Raw genomic sequence first — 25,509 nt, forward strand, 5'->3', positions numbered from 1 at the left:
TTACATTAGCTGCTTTCCAATCCACTGGTACCTCCCCAGAGTCCAGAGAATTTTGGTAGATTATAACGAATGCATCTGCTATAACTTCCGCCATCTCTTTTAATACCCTGGGATGCATTTCATCAGGACCAGGGGACTTATCTACCTTGAGTCCCATTAGCCTGTCCAGCACTACCCCGCTAGTGATAGTGATTGTCTCAATGTCCTCCCTTCCCACATTCCTGTGACCAGCAATTTTTGGCATGGTTTCTGTGTCTTCCACTGTGAAGACCGAAGCAAAAAGGGCGCTGGAAGTGGATTCAACAGTGACTTTCAGAAGGGAATTAGAAAAATACTTGGAGGAAAAATTTGCAAGGCTCTGGGGAAAGAGCACGGGTGAGTGGGACTAATTGGATAGCTGTTACAAAGAGCCGTCGTAGGGACGATGGGCCAAATGACCTCCTTCTGTGCTGTATGATTCTATGATCATTCTATGAACCCTTGCATTGTTTCTCAGCACCTCACAGATCTCCTATAAGGGAAGTGCTCTGCAACACGGTTGCAATGCTGCCTGCTTTTGCCCAGGGACACAGTGGGAGCCCGTTTGTGCTCAAAATGGGGTCACGTATGTTTCGCCCTGTCTCGCTGGTTGCACAACGTCGAGTGGATCAGGGAGAAATACTGTAAGAGCCTTTGATTTCCTCATTGTGGCTAATGTTTCATCTATAAAACTGCGTAGCAATTACAACACAGAAAAGGACCTGTCGGCTTTTATCCCCACTTGGACAAATAGTTCTGATCCCATTTATCTGCCCTGTTCCCATATCCCTCCAACCCTTCTTCTTTCATCCATCTGTCCAATCTAATCTTGAATGTTTACATATTTTTGCCTCAACCACAAACCCTGGAAGTGAATTCCACAGCCTCACAACTCTCTGTGTGAAGAAATTTCTCTTGTTCTCAATATCTTCCACTTGATCTTGTATCTAATGGCCCTCATCCTTGACCCCTCAATTACTGAAAACAGTCTGCTTCTATCTACTCTGTCCCATCCTTTCAAAATTTAAATGCTTCTATTAAATCACCATGTAATAGGAAGGACTAGCATTCATATAGCACTTTTCACAACTTCAAGACATCCCAAAGTGCTTTAGAGCCAATGAGCTACTTTTGAAGTGCAGTCACAGTTGTAATGTAGGAAATGGAGCAGCCTGTTTGCACACAGCAAGCTCCCACAAACAGCAATGTGATAATTGTCATCTATCTCACATTACTGTATATAACTATATCTTACCATGCTATACATGACTGTAACTGGATATGACCTGTAACAATAAGTATACCTTACCACCAGGGGTGCACTTGCAGGAGACACTCCTTACCTGTCCCACTGAGGTATATAAAGGGAGGTCGCAGACAAGTGCAGCACTGGAGAGCTGGAATTAAAGGTGCAGGTCCTGAGTGACCTTGAGTTCAGCATGTGTCCCATGTGAGTCAGTACATTAGAGTCAGGACTTAACAGTGGCAACGAGTTACGGGATCACAGAATCCACAGAATGGCTACCAACAGCTCAAATTAAAAATACAATGCTGGAGACAATTGGGATGACTTTATAGAAAGGCTCCAGCAAAACTTTGTGACCAAAGACTGGCTGGGCGACGATAAGGCAGACAAGAGAAGAGCCCATCTCTTGACCAACTGTGGCTCGAAAACATACGCCTTAACAAAAGACCTGCTGGCAACCGAGAAACCAGCAAGCAAGTCGTTTGAGGAGTTGAGCACACTGGTGAGAGACCACCTGAAGCCAGCGAGCAGCCTGCACGTGGCCAGACACAGGTTCTATGACTACAGACGCTGTGTGGACCAAAGCATACCCGACTTTGTGGCGGAACTTCGGAGGCTGGCTAGTTCATGTGAGTTCCCCGATGAACTAAGGAGAGAAGTACTGAGAGACTTTTTTATTGAAGGAATAGGCCACGCAGGCATATTCTGAAAGCTTATAGAGACTAAGAACTTGACTCTAGAGGCAGCAGCACTGGTCGCACAGATGTTCTTGGCAGGCGAAGAAGAAACAAGGCTGATCTATACTTCGGGTACGACAACCAACGAAGCATCGGAACAAGGGGTTCACATTGTGAAACAAACCGCTACCCCCACAAACAGACAAAGGCAGGAGAGCAGGCCTTCAACAGCAGACAGTGGCGTCAGAAGCCATCAAAATCAAGGTCCACATGAACGGCCGATCACACCTCATCAACCCACAATGTGAGCAATCAACAACAGACTGAGAGAAGCTCAAGGGAGATCAGCCAGACGCAGCTCATCCTTCGGAAACAATGGAAACGGTCTGTGTTGGAGATGTGGGGGAAGGCACTCAACCAGGGTGTGTCGATTTCAGCATGCCGTTTGCAGAAACTGCAACTACACAGGGCATCTAGCTCGCATGTGTAGAAAAACAGCAGCTCGGCTGGTATACGAATCGGAAGGGTCGGAAAGCGGACCAGAAGACGGTTGGAACAGTGCATAGGACGACGAGGTACAGCGGGTTAACACGTTCAATGTCCACTGTTCTTACACCAAGACGCCTCCAATTATGATGAGGGTTCTACTCAACGGGATACCCGTCAACATGGAACTGGACACGGGAGCCAGTCAATCCCTCATGAGCGTTCAACAATTTGAACAGCTGGGACCGCACAAAAGCAACAGACCAAAACTCACAAAGATCGACACCAAACTAAGGACCTATACTAAATAAATCGTCCCAGTCCTTGGCAGCGCCATGCTCTCAGTCACACACAAAGGGATGGTGAACCGACTTTCCCTGTGGATTGTCCCCAGGGATCTCCCAGCCCTGTTGGGGAGAAGCTGGCTAACAGAACTTAATTGGAAATGGGATGATGTTCACGCCATATCGTCAGAGGAACGGACCTCCTGCTCAACAGTTCTAAGCCGTTTTGAACATCTCTTTCAGCCAGGTGTGGGCACCTTCAAAGGGGCTAAAGTTAGAATCTATATCACACAGAATGCCAGACTGGTCCATCACAAGGCTAGAGCTGTGCCTTATGTAATGAGGGAAAAGATTGAAAACGAACTGGACCGGCTTCTGCGGGAAGGCATAATTTCTCCCGTGGAATTCAGCGACTGGGCAAGCCCCATCGTCCCCGTCATGAAGCCTGATGGATCCGTGCGAATCTGTGGGGATTACAAGTCTACCATAAACAGAGTCTCCCTACAGGACCAATACCCGCTGCCCAGAGCGGAGGACCTATTTTCCATGTTGGCTGGAGGAAAACTTTTCTCGAAACTTGACCTCACATCTGCATATATGACGCAAGAACTGACCGAAGAGTCTAAGCTACTCACTACCATTAACACACATCGAGGCCTTTTTGTGTACAATCAATGCCCATTCGGCATCAGGTCGGCAGCTGCTATATTCCAGTGCAACATGGAGAGTCTGCTCAAGTCCATCCCGGGGACGGTTGTGTTTCAAGATGACATACTCATCACGGGCAGGGACACCGACTCTCATCTCCACAATTTGGAGGATTGGATCGGGTAGGCCTAAGAGTTAAGAAATCCACGTGTCTGTTTCTCGCGCCTGAGGTTGAATTTTTGGGCAGAAGGATTGCTGCTGATGGAATCCGCCCAACCGAATCCAAAACCGAAGCGATTCGCCTGGCACCCAGGCCCCGGAATGTCTCGGAACTGCGTGCCTTTCTCGGGCTACTCAATTACTTTGGGAACTTTATGCAGAACTTGAGCATGCTGTTGGAGCCTCTCCATGTGCTACTCAGAAAGTGGTGCTACTCAGAAAATGTTCCAAGAGTGTTTTAGTCTTTTTTGACCCAGGTAAAAAGCCAGTTCTTACATGTGATGCATCACCGTACGGGGTCGGGTGCGTTTTACAGCACGTCAATGATGCGGGTAAATTGCAGCCCGTTGCTTATGCCTCCAGGTCACTTTTGCGGGCGGAGCGCGGGTACAGTATGGTTGAGAAGGAGGCGCTTGCGTGCGTGTATGGTGTCAAAAAGATGCACCAATACCTTTTCGGGGCCAAGTTTGCGTTAGAAACCGACCACAAACCCTTCACATCCCTACTATCCGAGTGCAAGGCAATCAATGCCAATGCCTCGGCGCGCATTCAGCGGTGGGCGCTCATGCTGGCAGCTTCCGACTACACGATAAGGCACAGACCAGGCACAGACAACTGTGCCGACGCGCTTAGCAAGCTACCCCTGGCAACCACAGAAGGGTCCGACGAACAGGACTGTGAGATGGTCATGGCAATCAATGCCTTTGAATCCACAGGTTCGCCCATGACGGCTCGCCAAATCAGAGCCTGGACGACCAGCGACCCCACGTTATCTCTAGTTAAAAGATGCGTTTTAACCGGTGATTGGGCAGAGGCTCGCGATGCCTGCCCCGAGGAGATCAAACCCTTCCATCGGCGCATGCCTGAACTCTCACTACAGGCAGAATGCCTGATGTGGGGCAGCCGAGTAGTTATGCCCTTACGAGGCACGGAGGCGTTTGTCTGGGAGCTCCATCGCGAGCACCCGGGGATCATCCTTATGAAGGCCATAGCCAGATCCCACGTCTGGTGGCCTGGCATTGACGCGGACTTGGAGCTCTGCGTCCGTCGGTGCACCATTTGTGCCCAACTCAGTAATGCCCCCAGGGAGGCCCCCCTAAGCCCCTGGCCCTGGCCCACCAAACAGTGGTCGCGGGTGCATGTAGACTATGCGGGCCCATTCATGGGCAAAATATTCCTCGTTGTCGTTGATGCATTTTCAAAATGGATCGAGTGCACCATTTTAAACTCGAGCACCACCTCCACCACTGTGGAGAGCTCTCGAACCATGTTTGCAACGCACGCCATTCCTGACATATTGGTCAGTGATAATGGTCCGTGCTTCACCAGCGCAGAATTTCACGATTTTATAGTTGACCACGGTATAAATCACGTTAAGACGGCACCTTTCAAGCCGGCCTCCAATGGCCAGGCAGAGTGAGCAGTGCAGATCATTAAACAAGGCATGCTCAGAATCCAAGGTCCCACGCTGCAGAGCCGCCTGTCGCAACTGCTGCTGGCATACAGATCTCCTCCGCATTCGTTGACTGGGGTTCCCCCTGCGCAACTATTGATGAAACAAACCTTAAAGACCAGGCTCTCGTTAATCCTCCCAGACATGCATGAAATTGTTTAGGCTAAGCATCAAAAGCTAACTGAGTACCATGACCGAAATTCGAGGGGGAGGTGGAATGAGATAGGGGACACAGTGTTTGTGCTAAACTATGGCCGGGGTCCCAAATGGCTTGCAGGGTCAGTAACAGACAAAGAGGGAAACAGGCTACTGGTTGTACAAATGGACAATGGCCAAAAATGCCAGAGGCATGTAGACCAAGTAAAAAGTAGATTCACTGATAACACTGAAAGACCAGAGGCAGACTACAATGTGGAACTCACACCACACCTGGTGGACAGACAGATGGAACAACCTGAGGAAAGGGCAGTCTCAATAGACAGCCCAGGCGAGATACCAGCAATCACACCGAATGAAACAGACAGCCCAGGCGAGATACCAGCAATCACACCGAACGAAAAACAGGCACCAAGGCAAACAACTGAACCACAACTAAGACGCTCCATGCGAGAGCGCAGACCACCTGAGAGACTGAATCTATAAAGGCAATAAGACCTTGGGGGAGGGTGATGTCATGTATCTCACATTACTGTATATAACTGTATCTTACCATACTATACATGACTGTAACTGGAAATGACCTGTAACAATAAGCATACCTTACCACCAGGGGTGCACTTGCAGGAGACTCTCCATACCTGTCCCACTGAGGTATATAAAGGGAGGCCGCAGGCAAGTGCAGCACTGGAGAGCTGGAATTAAAGGTGCAGATCCTGAGTGACCTTGACTTCAGCATGTATCTCGTGTGAGTCAGTACATTAGAGTCAGGACTTAACAATAATGACCAGATAATCTGGGGCCGAAATTCAGCCTCCCAAAAATGCCACTTACCTCCAGAAAGCGGCAGAGTCGAGCGGCCGCTGTCTTCGGTCCAATAGTGGCCGCCAGTGAAATTCAGCTCGGGTGTTTTTCTGGTGGTCCTCACTTCCACCCCACTGCTGCCGACCGTCCTTAGCGTGTCATCACAGGGCTCACCGCCGATCTCCCACACCTCCATGGCACCACCCCCAAAATTTAGCTGGAAGAATCATAGATCTGCCGCGCGGTGCCCCTGACAGCTTTCTCTCAGTGCACCTTCCTTTCACTGTGTGAGCCATGGCAGTGGGACGGCCTTGAAGGGGAGGGCGCACTGCCACAGCCGCCATGTTTTTTTTCCCCGGCCAATTTCCAGATCGGCCGGACATTTATGGCCCCGGGTTCGGCCGGGCTTCCAACAGGCAGCCTGGCACTCCCTCTTGTGTGCGAGGGCGCTGGCCCGGCTGAAACCCTCCCTGGTGGCCCAGTGGGCCAAATCTAAACAATCGCTGCTTCTCTCCCCTATAAATGAGGGGAAAGATGAGGTGATGCACACGCGCACTGATGTCATCACCGCTCCGCCGCTGACTGACAGTGACTGAGACTCTGCCCCGCCCCCACTTCCGCCCCTCACCAGTACTTACCGCCGCACTTCCGCCCCCATTATGATCGACTCCCGGTCAGCTCTAAAAAGTTGCCAAAGACCTGAAAATCGATCACTTGTCCACCTCGCCTGACACGACAGTAACAACACTTTGAAAATGGTAGGTGCTCCAGATTTCCCCGGGGGTGAATTTCTACCCCTCTTTTTTAATTATGTTGGATGTGGGATAAATAGCTCCCCTGCTCTTCTTTGAAATAATGCCATGGCATCTTTTATGCCGACCTGAGAGAACAGACGTGGCTTCGGTTTAACGTCTCATCAAAAAGCAGCACCTGTGACATTGCAGCACTCCCTCAGCACTTCACTGGAGTGTCTGCCTAGATTTATGTGCTCAGGTCTCTGGAGTGGGACTTGAACCCGCAACCTTCTGACTCAGGCGAGTGTGCTACCCACTGCTGAAACAAATCCGCATTGGTTGAGCCAAAAACATCCCGGCAGGTACAGAGGGAGTCATGTGCTGCTGTTTTCAAGTTGTGCAATTTAATATTAGAATGACTGCTGACGTTACAAGGATAAAATGACTTGAACCATAGTCAAGTGCAGAGCCAGATGAGAATTGTGATCCATTTTACAAGACTCCAAATTTGAAAACTAGTACTTGCTGCTCAACTTTGCATTCACAATAAACAGCTCAAATATAATTGAATCCAAAATAAATGAGGGGAGGGATTGAATTATGAGGAATGATTCTGTAAATTGGGCACATTCTCATCAGAAAAGAGGAGGTGAAAATGTGATCTGATTGCTGTTTTGAGCATTCTAAAAGGACCAAATAATATAGCCCACGAACAGCTGTTTTACCTTGTCCAGACTTTTAGAACCAGAGGACACGCCCTGTGCTTGAAGGGAGGTAAATTCAAAACTCATCTACGGAAACAATGGGCCGAATTTTAACTGCCCCTGCCTGGCAGAAACCGGACAAGGGGGGCAGTTAAAATAATGGGAGTCAGTTACCCACGCTGATCCCACTTCCTGCTGTGTCCCATATTAATCTGCTCTTTTGAGCAGGGCACCCACAGAAAGGCAGCGGGGCCCTACTTTAAATGTGTAGATCAGTTTCGACTATGCCATCGGGACCAGAGTTCCAAGTTCAAGCTGAGACCTGAGTGGGGGGAGGGACAGTGTCAGGCCCACTGTCAGGTAAAGCCTGCCGGCAGTCAGATCCTGGACAAGAGGCCTCGAAGGTCAGTTTTTGTTAATGTATTTTTAAGGCTGCCTTGTGGGCGAGGAGGGGCAGGAGCACTCTGACCCTCACAAGGAGGCCTTGGGCCTCCCTTGCGCCGGGCTACCCTCTCCCTCAATCAAGGCCAGATCCACACTTCCCTCTGATAGTGGCCAGGTCCCTCCCCCCCAATGGCACCAGGCCCCTCCTTCCTGCTAGTGACCAGAAGCCTCCTCCCCCCTTCGATCCAGGCCATACCTTGCACTAACTGCTGGGGGCTCTTCCCACGGGTCTCTGGCTGCAGCTTCCTGCCACAACTTCCTGTTCCCGCCCGATGGCCAGGTTGTCAATCTGCCGGGTGTCAAAGAAAAGGACTTGGATTTCTAAAGCGCCTTTCATGACCACCGGACATCTCAAAGCACTTTACAGCCAATGAAGTACTGTTGTAATGTAGGAAACACAGCAGCTAATTTGCACATAGCAAACTCCCACAAACAGCAATGTGATAATGACCAGATAATCTGTTTTTTGTTATGTTGATTGAGGGATAAATATTGGCCAGGACACCAGGGTTAACTCCCCTGCTCTTCTTCGAAAAAGTGCCATGGGATCTTTTACGTCCACCTGAGAGAGCAAACCGGACCTCAGTTTAACGTCTCATCCGAAAGACGGCACCTCCGACAGTGCAGCATTCCCTCCGCACTGCCTGGATTTGTTTATGCTCAAGCGCCTAGAGTGGGACTTGAACCCACAAGCTTCTAACTCCGAGACGAGAGTGCTACTCACTGAGCCACTATTATAAGTGTCGGGTGGGACTCTGCATTCTTTTATTTCAATGAGGCCCTGCAATTAAGATCGGCAGGGCCACCAAGTCCCTGGGCTTGCCGGGTTTCCACCTTCCTCACCTCCCTGTTAATATCGGAGCCGATATTTCAGTGTGCAAGCAGTCAATCTATGGAACAGGTTCCCTAGGGATGTGGTGGTAGCAGTTGGGAGTCATTCATTCAATTGCAAATGAGATTGCTTTATTTTGGGATACGGCATATCGTTAATTTCAGACGTGACGTGGTAAGTGTAGTGCGCTTGGGAGGATTAGGTAACTTTGGACCTATGCTTCCCAATGATCTCCACCACTGGGGGTTTTCCTTGGCTCATGTCTAGGTCAATTGTAGATTCATTGATAGAGATTGATTGCCATGATTAGTCAATAACTCCACTATCGTTGTTTGATGTGACTACCAGATGATAGAAGGTGAACTAGATAGACCGTAGTCTTTTTTCTAGCAATTCCTATATTCCCTAAAATTATTCCACTTCAATTCTGCTTATCCTGGTTTTACCTTCCCTATTTCCTTGTTATTTTATTTTAATTTTACTATTTTATTACTCGCTATCCAATCTAACAGACCTCTCTGTTGTATAATTCCCCCTTTTATTGTGCATTTGTTATTTCTCTTTTAATTACAAATTTTAACATTTTTACCTGTTCTTGCCCTCCTGAAGCTCACTCTCTATTTTGGATATTGGAGCAACCCCCATCACAAATGGGCTCTCGTTGGCTGGACCCAACTACATAGGCTGTTTTTCCATACTAGAGCAGGATTTATTTCCCCAATTTATTTGGTGTAATGTTTTAGTAGCTTCCTAAGAACATAAGAATTCAGAGCAGGAGTAGGCTACTTGGCCCCTCGAGCCTGCTCCGCCATTCAATAAGGCTGTGGCTGATCTGATCTTGGCCTCAACTCCACTTTCCTGCCCGTCCCCCATAACCCTTGACTCCCCTGCAGTACAACATCTTGCTTGTTGTTGGGATTTACCATCAGTTGGGTAACTTTGACTTTGTGTGTTAGTGTAAAACGAGTGATGGCAAATTGGCAACTCGCTTTACCTCTCTTCTGATTTGTCTTCAATGGAAATAAAAATCGTGAGAGATATAAACCGGGCTGTGGATTCACTATCGCCCATGTTACACTATCGTACAAAGTCACCATGATCCTCAATCAATGGAACTTTCTAAATAACTGTGTAGAACAGAAAATATCACCCCTGTTTCCCACCCCTGTTTTTTTTGTTTAAAAAGACTTCTGCTTTACTTCCTAAAACATTTATAATACGACGGATAGAAATACTACGATCTCCTCACAAATCCAGACTGACTCTTTTTTTTCTACACAGGAATTCCACAACTGCAGCTGTATTTCTGCTTTGACGAACGGAAATTCCTCAGCCCTTCTGGGGCAGTGCTCAAGGGCAGATGATTGCGGGAGGGTGTTCACTTACTACTTGGCGATCACTGTGATCAGTGCTTTTAGTTTTTCCTTCGGAGCGGTTCCCGGATTCATGATATTACTCAGGTAAAAATTTTGTTTGACTTAAAGTAGTCCACAGCCCTTCCTGCTCCAGATTCAGGTACAGTCCCCGCTACTTATACTGACCACGCTTATGGCAGTCTATAACCATAAATGAAGCATTGACCATCACCATAGGAGTTAACACATAGACCATATAGAGGGCTATAAATAGAGCTGGAGCGCCAGGCCCTGGAACATCGTGGGTGAAGGTGCAGTGAATGAGGGTGCAGGGCCCAGAAGAGCCAAGGGCCCAGGGGCATCACGGGCCAGCCCACACTGCGATATGTGTACGCACTAAGTCCGTGCAGCAGAGCAGGTCTCCAGGCATCCTGGTTCAACCCTTGCCACTGGATAAAGACCTAGCTCTGTCGAGCCCAAGTGGTGGCTGATGTGCAACGGTCAACACACGTTAAAAAAAATCCACGTCCAGGCATCTTTCACCCCCTCAATTGGAGTTCGGGACTGGAACATCGGGTCCTTCATTGAAACATCTGTGAACTCTTGTGGAAGCAAGTCATTCCCGTTTGAGGGACCACCTATGAATGAGGAATGAATGAGGAGTCAATTACAAAAGCATCGATTACAATGTACTAACTGCCCTAACTATTTCAGACAATTCAACAAGCCCCTTTGCACCATGTTTAAGTGCGATTACCTTAATCACTTAAGCAAAATACTGCGGATGCTGGAAATCTGAAATAAAAACAGAAAATGCTGGAAATACTCAGCAGGCCAGGCAGCATTTGTGGAGAGAGAAACAGAGTTAATGTTTCAGGTCAATGACCTCTCATCAGAATGTTCTGATGAAAGTTCATCGACCTGAAACGGTAACTCTGTTTCTTTCTCTCAACAACAACAACAAGCATTTATATAATGCCTCTAACATAGCAAAACGTCCCAAGGTGCTTCACTAGAGCGTTATTAAACAAAATTTGACATCGAGCCGCAGCTGGAGACATCAGGGCAGATGACCAAAAGCTTGGTCATAGAGATGGATTTTAAGGAAGAAAGAGAGGCAGAGAGGTTGAGGGAGTGAATTCCAGAGCTTAGAGCTTTGGCAGCTGAAGGCACGGCTGCCAATGGTGGAGCGATTTAAAATCAGGGTGCTCAAGTGGCCAGAATTGGAGGAGCGTAGATATTTCGGAGTGTTGTTGGGCTGGACAAGATTACATGGATTGGGAGGGGCGAGGCCGTGGAGGGGTTTGAAAACAAGGATGAGAATTTTAAAAATCAAGGCGTTGATTCACCAGGAGCTGATGGAGTTCAGCGAGCACAGGGGTGATGGGTGAATGGGACTTGGTACGAGTGAGGACATGGGCAGCCGAGGTTTGGATGGCCTCAAGTTTATGGAGGGTAGAAAATGGGAGGCTGGACTGGAGTGCATTGGAATAGCCAAATCTAGAGGCAACGAAGACATGGATGAGGGTTTCAGCAGCAGATGAGCTTGAGGCAGGGGCTGAGTCGGGCAATGTCATGGAGGGTGAAAATCAGAGATCTCGTCTCTCTACAGATGCTGCCTGACCTGCTGAGTATTTCCAGCATTTTCTTTTTTTATACTTCAATTAATTAATCTTCTCCTATATTCTGTTTTAAAAGCTCCACTCATTTCAGGTAAATTGAAGGGTTTATTAAATACCTTTTGGTTCGTAACATTAACTATTCACCTGAGGAGATAAGTGTCTCAGTACTGCAGTGCCATTGCTTGTATGGGGAGCTATTAGAAATAGCTAAGTTTAAGGCAATCTCTGGTCACTTTAATAATCAGGATCGACTGTAAACCAATCTGGTGGATATATTATGTTTAATTAGAGTTTAAGACAGAATATAACACATTAGTTATACAGGAAAAACATATGACTGTGACTAGTAGCTGATACTGATCCGATCAAACAAAAGGATGTTGCACGTGAGCAGTTCTCTGGCTTGCAGCCTCTTTCTGTACATCTAGAGCTTCCTTCAGTAAAGCATGGGATCACTCTGTGAGGACAGCCTTGAGGACGCCACTTTTATTCTCTTTTTAGGGGTGGGCCTGACAAGACCTTTTGGCCTATAGAATTTCCCCTAAAAACTCAATACTCAATGAGGTTTTGAATTCTTTGTTTCGATTCTTGTGTCAAAACCCGCCCTAAAGATGTCTCATGATTTTGGCCCATGTCTTTCTTTGTTTATACTTTCCCAGGATTCATCCTTTGAAATTCGTGTCTTATCTTTCACCTCTAACCTGCCTTTGATCTCATGAGGCCAAACCAGAAACTTAGAGTGTTACTTCCTTTGTGATTTAGCAAATGTTTAACACTTTGTCTTAAAGATACATACACAAAGTTGAAGTCTTAACTGGAAAACAACAGATAATTGTTGTCAAAGTGCAGAATGCTATAACATCTCATCAGGGAACCAAAATATTAGCATTTCTAAGTATCTAATCCCAGTCTGAGGAGATACTTCGGGCCGAAATTTACCTCTGTCCAAAACAGATCGCACCTTCCACTCCTTAAATGTTTTTTCTGCCGCTGTGGATGAGGTCGCCTCTTTCGGTAAATTCAGCTCTTTGACGTTTTTTCCTGGCAGACCAGAAGTAGGTCATAATGGGGGCAGAATTTGGGTGGTAAGTACTCTAGAGGGGCGGAACTGGAGGTGGGACCGAGTCTCTGCCACTGTCAATCAGCAGCGGAGCGGCGATGATGTCATGACGCGTGTGCGTCACCATGCTCTCCCCTTCACTTAAAGGGGAGAGCCTTCGGCATTTTAAAACTTCGGCCCAGGAAGGGTTTCAGCCGGACCAGTGACCTGGCACCCAAGAGGGGGGGTGCCAGGCTGCCTGTTGGTGGCCTGGCCAAACCCGGGGCCATAATTGTCGGCCCGACCTGGCAGTCGGCCGACAAAAAAAACATGGCTGTAGCGGCAGTGCGCCCTCCCCTTGAGGGGCCACCGCACTGTCATGGCTCACAGATTGAAAGCAAGGTGCACCGACAGAAAAAGCTGTCGGGGGCAGCGCGCGGCAGATTATAGCTTCTTGCAGCTAAATTTCATGGGAGGTGCGATGGAGATGCAGAAGATCGGGGGTGGAAGTGGGAACCGCCAGAAAAATCCCCGAGCTGGATTTCGCTGGTGGCGGCCATTGGACCGGAAGTCGGTGGCCGATCGACTCCACCGCCTGGCCGCTGCTTTCTGGCGGTAAGTGGCCTTTTTGGGAGCTGAAGTTTGGCCCCTTTGTCTCCAGTTCAAGACATAACCATTTAAACACAGCATTTTTTGCGTCACAGTTATAGTTGCATAACCACATACAATTTGGACACCCCTGATTTCTGATATATTGTAGTGAAATAGCATCTGAGTGATGCAAGAGCTGGACATCGCTGGGGCTGTAAGATGTCATTGTCATTTTCTCCATCATCTGCCAAGTACTGTCCCTCTCTTTAGAATGAACAACATCATCATAGGCAGTCCCTCGAACCGGCGATAACTTGCTGCCACGCCAAAAAGGGATGAGTTCACAGGTGTTTCAATGAAGGACCTAATATTCCAGATTCCGAACTACATCCTGAAGGGTGGAAGGTGCCTGTGCATGGATTTTTTTAACATGTGGTGGTCGTTGCACACCAGCCACCCCATGGGCTTGACAGAGCCAGGTCTTGGTCCAGTGGCAAGGGTTAACCAGGACGACTGGAGACCTGCTCTGCTACATGGACCTAGTGCGCACACATATCACAGTGTGGGCTGGCCCGTGCTGCCCCTGGGCTCGAACTCACGCCTCTCCAGGGCCCCGATCACATCCCTCAACAATCTCTCGCCGCTCCTGCTTTATCTGTCCACGCTCCAATCTGACCTGGACTTTGATGATGTCACTCTTCGCTGACGTCGCCCTCCTGCACCAGCTCGCGCTGCTCCCCGAAGTAATATGGAGCTGGCAGCTACACTGGCTGCTGACATTCGACATTTTGTGCTTTAACTGTGTTCAAAATCATGAGGGGCCTGGACAGAGCAGATAGAGAGAAAATGTTCCCATTGGCAGAAGGGTTGAGAACCAGAGGACACAGATTTAAGGTGATTGTCAAAAGAACCAAAGGCGACGTAAGAAAAAAACCTTTTTCCACAGCGAGTGGTTAGGATCTGGAATGCGCTGCCTGAAAAGGTGGTGGAGGTAGACTCAATTTTATCTTTCAAAAGGGAATTGGATAAGTAACTGAAGGAAGAAAGATTGCAGGGCTGCGGGGAAAGGGCGGGGGAGTGGGACTGGCTGAGAGTTGGCACGGGCTCGACGGGCCGAATGGTCGTCTGTGCTGAAACTATTCTATGATTCTATGATACTGTCTGCGGGTTAATTGTGGTTCGACCAACACGCTCCCTAGTAGTGGTGGGGACTGTATATAAATTCCTGTCCTGTAAGTCACTGGCTAGGCTGATTACAACACAATCCATGTTTTTTTAGTGACTCTGCAATCTAAAGCTGAGTTTTTAAATATTTTGTGTTACTTAGTCTTGGCATTTCACTGACATGGTCAAGGCGGTAGTGACTGACCAGCCCAGAGCCAGTTGCGATAGAGGTGGCAGGTTCCCTTCCCTGAAGGACATGAGTCGACCACTTGGGTTTTTACACCAACCTGGCAACTTTTGTGGTCATTTTCCAGCACCAGCCCCCAAAATGACCAGATTTAATGGATTCCATTTCACAATTTGCCATTGTGGTATGGGAGCTCATGACATCTGTAGGCTACCGTGGCCTCATTGTTCAGTAGTGAACTTACTTTGTGTTGGGTTGCATGCCATCTTTGTCCCTCTCAAAGATGGCCCACCACTCCTGGAGTATCACAGTCTGTTGACAGTCGGGGTTAATCCTACATTTCCATGTGCTTCACCAAGAGTATCGTCCTCACCCAGATTTACCTCGATATTGCAGAAATAGTGCTTCCTGGAGCCCTTGCTTACAGTACGTAAATAAACATTCCTCAACGATCCAGTTCTCGCATTCTGAGCTCTTGTTAAACTGACTACCTCCTTAATAACAACATCATCATCATCATAGGCCATCTCTCGGAATCGAGGAAGACTTGCTTCCACTCTTAACATGAGTTCTTAGGTGGCTGTACAGTCCAATATGAGAACCACAGTCTCTGTCATAGGGGGGGCAGATAGTCGTTGAGGGAAGGGGTGGGTGGGACTGGTTTGCCGCACACTCCTTCCGCTGCCTGCGCTTGATTTCTGTATGCTCTCGCTGACGAGACTCAAGGTGTTCAACGCCCTCCCGGATGCACTTCCTCCACTTAGGGCGGTCTTTGGCCAGGGACTCCCAGGTGTCAGTGGGGATGTTGCACTTTATCAGGGAGGTTTTGAGGGTGTCCTTGTAACGTTTCCACTGCCCACAACAACGTGCATTTATATAGCGCCTTCAATGTAGAAAAAAACATCCCAAGGCACGTCACAGAAATCCGGCAAAAATCGACTCTGATCCAAAGAAGGAGATATCGGGAACTGTGGCTAAAAGCTTGGTCAAAGAGGTAGGCTTTAAGGAGAGTCGTTAAAGAAAGAGAGGGAGGTGGAGAGGTTCAGGGAGAGAATTGCAGAGCTTGAGGCCTAGATGGCTGAAGGCACAGCCGCTAATGGTGTGGCAAAGGGTTTTCGGGATGCAAAAGAGCCCAAATTAAATTAATGGTTCAAATTAAATCATTAACTTGGGACCCAGTACCTTTCTTCATTGTTCAGAATAATCACATCAGTTGTAGAGGGCACTTGACATGACCTGTCATTCTAAATATGGCTGTAAACCTAATCTATTCAGACAGCTTACACCAGTGGTACTGTACTTGCCCTCTCTGCAATGTATGCAGTGGTGGATGACAAATTGAAAAAAGATAGTTTAAGTTTCTGATTATACTGAGTCACAGATTTAAGTGTTCACTGCAGCTCCCTGACTCACTGGTTGGCAAAAAAGCAAGGAGCCTAAAAGAGCCTGTGAATTTCAATATGACAAGCGTTCTATTATTAAGGCTGTCCATTGTGAACCCTGATCCTAACACTATTTAAATTCATCTCCTAGCAGCTTCTGATGGTCACGATTTATGTTCTGAGGAGAATTTTGTGAGATATTGCTCCTCAATCAGATGGGAGGTCATTAGACCTCGTGCTGTAACACTCTTGACTCAATTCTGTGGCCCATGCTCCCGTCTAACAAGCCTCCATTATAGGAGCCTTGCTTGGCAAAATTACTCCATTTAATACTTTGCCTGTGTGATAGAAGGAGGAAAGTCTAGCGTGCATTCTATGTTTAACTTATTAAGTGTGGAATTTCTTTTTGAATAACTGTAGGGGTCGAAATAGCCCTCCGCCTGAAACGGGGCGCAATTACTGTGTTTTTTTTTTCATTTTTCTCCGCCCCAATCCATGGCGTCAGTGATGCGCAGATGGAGTGCCGTTCTGTCATCTGCGCATCGCTAACACCTCACAACGTCCCTCCCCTTCAGTTAAAGAGGAGGGCCGCTGCGAACTCTCCAGATATTTTAGTTAGGTTCACTGGGCCACCAGGGAGGGTTTGGGCCGGGCCAGCGGCCTGGCACCCAATAGGGAGGTCCAGGCTGCCTATTGGCGGCCCGGCCGAACCTATGGCCGCCATTGTCGGGCCAACATGGCAGTCGGCCGACAATGAAAATAAAATGGAGGCGCGCCCATGCACACACGGCTTTCTGCTGGCAAAAGCTGTTAGGGGCACTGGCCAATCGGTGTGGGGTCAATGCGTGCCTGACAGTGCGGCAGCGCGGGCAGTGCGGAAACCTGTTCTCGCCACTTCCGACCTGGGGGACAATTTCGGACGGGTCTGCTCCCGGCCGGTAAAGCCTCTGTACTCCATTCAATGGAGTTTATAGAGGGGGCTAATTTCTAACCCGTAGAGTTTTAAACCTTGTACTATCTTCCCTGTCTCCAGTCAATTATACTTTGTGGAGTTTTCTCTTCACAATCAGTCTATAGTTTAGTGTGGTCATTCACCAATATTGGTTGTTCCTTAGATTAAGTTAAGCAGAATGCAAGCTTTTTATGAAAGAAAGACTTGCATTTATATAGCACCTTTCACAACCACCGGATGTCCCAAAGCGCTTTACAGCCAATGAAGTACTTTTTGAAGTGTAGTTACTGTTGTAATGTTATAATGTTGTATAAATAGTGTTCCTGCATTCAACCCACCCATCCTCTGCCCTTGACCAATATAGTGCTACTGCAAACATAGTGTTGGTCAGTAAGATACTCCACACTCATATTTCTTTCATGTATTTGCCTTGACATTGACAGCAATGTTTCTCATTGTGGTTAGGTGTAATGAGCCGGAGCTGAAATCACTGGCAATAGGTATATACACCTTGACATCAAGAACACTGGGTGAGTCACTTCATTTTCCTTTATTGATAAATGAAAAAAAGTTTGTCGCAATAACTAGGGGAAGGGGGAGACCTGGTTGAGACAACTTCCTCTCTCATTTTGTTTCCAAAAACATTTTTTAATGCCTTCTTAATGATTTTGCTAGAAATAGCAACTGGGGAAATAGGAACATAGGAACAGGAGTAGGCCATTCAGCCCCTCAAACCTGCTCCACCATTCATTTAGATCATAGCTGACCTGTACCTCAACTCCATTTACCAACTTTAGCTCCAACAAAAATGTATTGATCTCAGTCTTGAAAGCTTCATTTGTCCCAGAATCCACAGTCTTTTGGGGTTCGTGCCATTTACAATGCCACTAATGCAAAACAACCAAAGGAGATCTTCATCCCAGGATAGACTAAACGATACTGCAGTCTAGTTTTCCCAGTTAAACAAACTAATTCAGTATAGGTCAAGAAAAACTTGCATTTCTTTAACATAGCAAAATGTCCCAAGGGGCGTTTCACAGGAGTGTTACCAGACGATAATTGACAGCGAGCCAGATCAGAAGGTATTGGGGCTTAGTGAGAGGTAGTTTTGTCTCAAATGAGGAGAAAGAGGGGCAGAGAGGTTTAGGGCGGGAATTCAAGAGCTTGGATCCTGGACAGCTGATGGTGGGGCGAAGGAGATTGGGGTTGTACAAGAGACCAGAGTCAGAGGAATGTAGATTTGTTATAGGGTTGTAGAGATGGAGGAGGTTACAGAGATAGGGAGAGGAAAGGCCAGAGGGGGATTTGAAAACAAGAATGATAATTTAAAATTTGAGGTTAATTTAGAAGCTATGATGTAAAGGTGTTGTAAGTTTGAAATGTAGCAGCTTGTAAAAAATAATGCTGGATACAGCAAGAGCTAGTTTAAAAGAAAAACACCCAAAATGTAGTTTAAAGCTGTTTTATTTGAAGGCTATTGATCATGGTCAGATCTACAGTTTCTTGTTAATGGGGAATGAGCAGAAAGGCTCTGAGCCTTGCTGTGCCTTGGTGCTATTTATTATTCTGTTCAGAATGGTGACTCTTCAATGCTGTCGAGCCAGTCATCCTCTCGGTCCGAGAAGATCCAAGCGTCAGGGATGGAGAGAGGAAAGACACCAAGCTAGGGATGGAGGAAAGCAGAAAAAGGAATTAAATAGAAAGAGAAGATAAACAAAAAGAGAGGTAAAAGACTGAGTGAAGGGACGAAGATGGAAAGCAACAATCAATAGGAAGTGAAGCAACTTAATAAAACATTCAGCAAAAAAAGCATGAAACATGCAGTGAGAGTTTTTCCAGTAGCCAAACTAAAACCGAAATTAAAAGAGAAGGAGAAGATGCAGGTTAAGCGGCTAGGCAGGCAGTGTAGCGATTGTTGCACTCTGCATCATGCATTGGACAGATACTGCTTTAAGTTCCTTCCTTACTTCACTGATAATTCTATAGCAGCCACAGTACACAGGATGTCCTACGCACCAGCTAACAGGCAATGAAGAGAGGCATAGGGGGAGGCCTGGAGTAAGCCCCTTACACCCACCTCGATTGCCCTGGTTGGTCTGTGGCTCAGTGAGATCAGAACAAGTGTTACACACAGCCAATGGGCTGGATTTTAGGCTTTTCTGTCTTCGGGACGAAAACGGTGGTGGGGCGGGAAAGTTACCGGCCGGGAATAGTTTGTGCATTGGTATAGAAGTTCGAACGTCTGGGCCCTGCGTCAGGGGGGCAGCACAAAGGGAGGCGTTGTACACCTTTCGTGGCGCAATGATGGGCAACTCGCAAACTAAAGAGCCAGGCATTGTGCACTCCGAGAGAGGCCTGACCGGGGGGTGAGAAACACAAAAACATTCCCAAAACATTGCCCACACCATCACAACACAAATCACAAAAAAAATTAAAAGAACAAACACTCGCACTTACCTTCGGAGTACTTTACCTTCATCACCGCCGGCGGCTATGCTGGACCGCACTGATTTCCCAGGCGGTCATTGCAGGCGCACTTCCGGGCAAAAGTCCAAAGTACTGCCGGTGTCGCGACCAGAGGCGTTGCACACCGGAAGCAGCTGTTCACGGCAATGCTGCTCAGCGCCGCTGCAAAACCCAACCGGCGAAATCCTGAGCGCAAAGGACCAGAAGATCAAGCCCCTAATACCTTGCAGTGCCCTTGAATAAATTGGTGTGTGAGGTTTATGAATCAGTAATAGCGCAGGTTTTTGCAATGGTTCAACCTGAATCCGTAAGGAATCATCAGGGCAACCGGAGAGAATGCAGCCGGATTCCATTTGAGAGACAGTGTGAAACCATAAGAACATTAGAAATAGGAGCAGGAGTAGGCCATGTGACCCCTCGAGACTGCTCCACCATTCAATCTGACCTTGGACTCAGCTCCGCTTCCCCGCCCTCTCCCCATAACCCTTGACTCCCCTATTGATCAAAAGTCTGTCTATCTCCAACTTAAATATATTCAATGACCTAGCCTCCACAGCTCTCTGGGGTAGAGAATTCCACAGATTTACAACCCTCTGAGGGAAGAAATTCCTCCTCATCGCAGTTTTAAATGGGCGATTCCTTATTCTGAAACTATGCCCCCTAGTTCTAGATTCCCCACGAGTGGAAACATCCTCTCTGCATCTACCTTGTCGAGCCCCCTCAGTCTCTTATGTGTTTCAATAAGATCACCTCTGATTCTTCTAAACTCCAATGAATATAGACCCAACCTACTCAACCTTTCTTCATAAGTCAACCCCTTTATCTCAGGAATCAACCTAGTGAACCTTCTCTGAACTTCCTCCAATGCAAGTACAGTGCAGAGTCCCAAATCCGGTACCCTCGGGACCAAGGCTGTTCTGAATTTTGTGTTTTTCCGGACTTTGGAACGTCTTTCTAACGTCAACATCCGGAAACACCCAAGCCCAGGTTCGGGTATTTCCAGATTTCGGAACGTCAGAAAGCCGGAAGAAAATTCCCGCCGAAGAACTGTTTGGACCGTCCAGCCCTACCAAGGAGGTTGTTGGGCCGGCGGGCCCTGTCAAGGATGTCGTCGTCTGGTGGGCCCCGCCGAGGTGGTGTTTGGGCGGGCCCCGCCAAGAAGGTGTTTGGGCGGGCCGGCGAGGAGGCCCCGAGATAAGGGCGGTGAGGCAAGCGGCGGCAAGGCAAGGCCCCGAGGTCGGCAGGGTCGTCCAGTCTGGATTCCGGAACATTTTACAGATTCCGGACGACCCTGCCACGGATTGTCCTGAAGTCCGGATTCCGGAATATTACGGATTCCGGAACTCTAGATTCTGGACGCTCAACCTGTATATCCCTCCTAAAATAAGGAGACCAAAACTGCATGCAGTACTCCAGGTGTGGTCTTACCAACTCCCTGTACAGGTGTAGCAGGACTTCCCTGCTTTTAAACTCCATCCCCCTTGCAATAAAGGCCAACATTCCATTTGCCTTCCTGATTGCTTGCTGTACCTGCGTACTAACTTTTTGTGTTTCATGCACAAGTATCCCCAGGTCCCTATGTATGGCAGCATTATGTAATTTCTCTCAATTTAAATAACCACTCCCCAATGTAATTGTGCAATGCGCACTTCTGCCTTGTGTTGACCTTGGTACGATTAGATCCAATACAAGCAACTTCAAGAATGTTCTCAGTGGCCTCTTGGGACCTTTTTTATTCATCACCTAGTTTGTAACTTTAGCATATGACCGACTCTCCAGTTCGAAAATTGAATGCTGGTGAGCAGAGCTCTGCATACTTGAGTTTACAGGCACGTGCTAAGCTCTGCCTCCTTTAATCAGAGCGGTGCGGAGCCAGCAGTATAACTCAGTGCTACTACATAGAAATTACAACACGGAAAGAGGTGGATGGGTCCAATCAGCCCGTGTTGGTCTTTATACTCAACACAAGCAATCGTTCCAAACCCATGTGCCCATCCTTTTCCCAGGTATAGTTTTCAAGACGCTAAAGTCCTGAAGCTTCGTAAACAGAATAATGTGCAAGCAACAAAGGGGATGATTCAATTTGTGGTCTGTACTTTTCAAGATCGTCAGAGTGGGAGAAAAGAGACATTGACTGAAATTGGCATGGCTGAATGTTGCTTTTTACCTGGAGGTGAAAAATAAATCACGTTTAACGGCAAGATATTCTGTTAGGTAAAGAAAAACCAGCCATGCAAAAAAGGTTTTAAGGCTCCTGCATCCTGTGCTTAATACATTTTAAATGTGCTTCTATAAATAACTGATGACCGGACTGAACAAAGATGTGCGTTGGGATAATATGATTCTGTGATTGTGAAAATGAAGCGGTTTAACATAATTGTGTAAATGGTTGTAGGATAAGGCTGGAATAACTATTGCAAGTGCCTCCTTCTTCCTCTTCCAGCTGGAATTCCTGCTCCGATTTACTTTGGAGCTTTGATAGACACAACGTGTCTGAAATGGGGGACCAAGAGATGTGGGGGCCGAGGGGCCTGCAGATTTTACGACGCAGACAGTTTCAGGTAAGAAGGGTTCATTGGCTCTGTAGACATGGTTGACGTAAGGAGTGAAATGAATTAGAAGTTTTAAAGTAAAGAATTGAGAGCATGGGGCACAAATTCAATAAGGTGAAATCAGAAGGTATAATCGGCCCTCTAACTGGGTATATTAGCTAGAAAGAGAGACTTGTATTTATATAGCGCCTTTCATGACCTCAGGCAGGACGACCCAAAGCACTTTACATCCAATGAAGTGCAGTCACTGTTGTAATGTAGGAAACGCAGCTGCCAATTTGCACACAGCAAGATCCCACTACACAGCAATGAAATAAAAAAACAGATAATCTGTTCTTTACTGATGTTGGTCGAGGGATAAATATTGGCCTGTAACTCCCCTGCTCTTCAGAAAAGTGCCATGGGATCTTTTGCATCTGCCTAAGAGGGCAGATGGGGCCTCGGTTACACATCTCTTCTGAAAGCCAGCGTGGCGTCCCTCAGCACAGCACTGAAGTGCCAGCCTGGATTATGTGCTCAAGTCTCTGGAGTGGGACTTGAACCCAGAGCCATCTGACTCAGATGCGAGAGTGATACCAATTGAGCAAGGCTGACACCTAAATTAGCAGCTCTTTACCCTCCTCTGCACAGATAAAGATGAGGCACTTTATTATGCCAATACAAAACCTGTCCTGTGAAGGTTGGTCCAGGAGCAGATAACTGTTAGCTGCATTTCTATCCATTGCAACAACTTTGACTTTTTGGGGTTAATACCATGATCCTGTGCTCCCAGCATGACTCAACTGGAGTGTGGGGCAGGGAAGTGGTGCTGCAGTGTTGCGACCCCCTTTGTGACCTGTGCTTCCAGAACAGAAGCACAAGATATACCCAATTGTATCTGCTCCATTTGCCACACTGGAGATCTTTGGCAATACCCCATGATGGAGCTCAATTTTCCCCAAAGCATTTTTTTGGCGTACTTGAAGAGTTACGCCCGATTTTTTGGGGCCTAAGTACGCCAAAAAAAAATTCTAAGTTTCCCCATTGGATTTCTTCATTTTGGCATGGCCTAACCCGACCTTTAGTTTTGGGGGTGGAGCCTTGATCTGCGCTAAAAAGATCGGGCTGCCATGGTAACCAGCAACACAGACCGAGCTGAGGCTGCAAAGTGAAGCATACAGCCAGCTTCCAACACATTAAAAGAATTGAAAAACACAAAGCAGCAACTTACCCCTAACCCCGCCCAAAGGGCTTACCGGTCTGGTCCCAATCTCGGTCCCCATTCTCCCGTCCGGTCCCATTCTCAGTCCCCATTCTCCCGGTCTCTATCTCTATCTCTATCTCTCATATCTCTCTCTCATCTCTCTCACACACACACACACACACACACACACACCGGGGACCGAGAATGGGACCGGACAGCCTTCGGGTGGGGTTGGAGGTAAGTTTTTCAATTCTTTTAGTGTGCCCGGGCATCTGCTGCACCGATTTCCTTAACTCTCCGGAAGGTTTTTCCTGCAGAGGCCACATACGCTGGCCTAATCACAACTGGAGTAATTCTCAGCTGGCCAAACTTGCTTAAATGGCCAGAATTGGCATAGGTGACAGGTTACGCCCCCCTGTGGCTGAAAACAAAACTGACCTGAAAAAATTGTAACTAACTGAGTTACACTGGTGCAAATTGACTGTGGAAACTGTGGTTTTTCAACTTAGGCCAAAAAGAGCAGCCTGCTCAAAAAAAACGGCGCAAATCACCAGGGAAAATTGAGCCCATGGATAGGCCCTGAATTAAGTGTTGTCCAGATGCCATTAAATAGCATCTGATTTGGTGGAACTTCTTGCTGCACAAGACTTTCCATAAGCATATGTTAGAAATGATCCGAAGATCTTGCCCTTAATTGGGGCTGACTCCCAACGATAAGCCCAAATGGCATTCTGCAAAGGATCAGGTTTGCAATCAATCTGTTCAGCTGTTGTAGCATGGGCCCTTCCTATCTAAGTAATTAGACATCCCACCTCTTTACCATTTTTAATTATTTTAACCCATTAACATTTGCGAAAACAAAATTGCGACTTTATTTTCCCTCCGCCATCTTTCTCTCCCCAGAATGTTGATTCCTGTTGGGCTCTGGTTTCAAAAAGCTCGGGCTACCCTTCTGGTGCCTCTTCCGAGTGCTCATTGGTCATGTAGATGCACAGACGGTGAGCATTGATGGGCTATGCGACCACAAGGGAGCATGGCGGCTGTATCCATTCCTGTGTTCACTTGGGTGCCTGTAAACACATGCCTTCCAACAGGGGCTGGTTGGAGAGCAACCAGGAGTGGGGAATCTCCCATCCTAGCTCAATTGGAGCATGCTAACTCAACTGAGAACAGTTACCTTGGGGCAGACCGAAGCTGCAAGCTTATTTTCGTGGCGTACTGCCCTAACCAGCTGAGCCACTTTATATCAAAGAGAGAAAGCTTTAGTTTTAATGCATTGTACTTCTCTATTTCCATGCAGGCATATCTTCCTGGGATTGCAAACAGGATTGCGTGGAGTGGGCTTGGTTCTGTTTCTTGGTATCTTGCAGCTAGTAAAGAAACAGTTCCAAGTCAAGGACCATTGCACGGCATCCAATTGTGGTTCTGCAATGATACCTTATCAGGACAAGGACCATAGGTCAGACAATGGAGACCTTTCAGTCAAAACAACCAGTGACCTAGACAGGGAATCGCATGTTTGAAAAAAGGACTTCGTCCCCAGTGTAAAAAAAATTTAATAATGTTGTCGATTTTTCGAGTCAAACATTTTAGGAAAAGAAACCAAAACGTTTGTTAGAAAGGTTTTATTTTTGCTAATTATAAAATCTAAGTAATCTATATAAAAAAAATTCCAAGAATTATATTAAGTACCAAACTAACTGTGCCTTTAAATAAATGTGTGGGGACAGAGTAAAGTCGACTATTAGATTGGATGCTTTACATCAGGGTGATTTTTCGTAACGAATTGTTGTGTCTGTGGAACGACGACTGTGAACTGAAAACTATACTTTTATCTGATGCCTGAATGCAATGGGGGAGAAATTTGGGATCTTCCCTTCGCCAGTAGCATAAAACGGGCTCTTAGCAAATCGGCAGCCACTCCTACACCACGCACATTTCGCATGGAAAATGGGGCATAGCGTAAAATGGGCAGTGGATTCACCACAAGCCATTTCATGCTCCTGCCGAAGACTCCCAATTTCCCCCCCCCCCCCATTCTTTCACAACCATTGGGCACAGGCGGTTCTAAAATGTGCCATTTTAAATGCTTTTTCTCACCAATCTTGGACCGATGTAGTGTTGTTAGGCCTCAAGAGACTGACACATGCCTGTCAAGCAGGCTTGATAATTTGATATAGTTTGGGGCAGAACATTTCTGTAGATTGGCTTATTCATTGATCTTATTCATCGAGCTATAAATGTTTTCCATCAATTGGATCATCGCAAGTTATCATTATACGTAGCTTTATAAATCCAAATTAGTGGATCA

At 47.1% G+C, this 25,509-nt stretch overlaps 1 protein-coding gene across 1 annotated transcript in view; it reads left to right on the forward strand.

Moving 5' to 3' along the window:
- LOC139278022 (solute carrier organic anion transporter family member 1C1-like) overlaps positions 1-24,721 on the forward strand; it is a 68,250-nt gene extending 43,529 nt beyond the window's left edge. Inside the window, exons 10-14 of the mRNA XM_070896681.1 lie at positions 497-662; positions 9,987-10,165; positions 17,463-17,527; positions 21,907-22,024; positions 24,499-24,721. Coding sequence (XP_070752782.1) covers positions 497-662; positions 9,987-10,165; positions 17,463-17,527; positions 21,907-22,024; positions 24,499-24,721 — 751 coding nt within the window. The remainder of the gene's footprint in view (positions 1-496; positions 663-9,986; positions 10,166-17,462; positions 17,528-21,906; positions 22,025-24,498) is intronic.
- The last annotated feature ends 788 nt before the right edge of the window (positions 24,722-25,509 follow it).

This window comes from Pristiophorus japonicus, chromosome 13, assembly GCF_044704955.1.
Source record: "Pristiophorus japonicus isolate sPriJap1 chromosome 13, sPriJap1.hap1, whole genome shotgun sequence".
In the NCBI taxonomy this organism is placed as follows: domain Eukaryota; kingdom Metazoa; phylum Chordata; class Chondrichthyes; family Pristiophoridae; genus Pristiophorus; species Pristiophorus japonicus.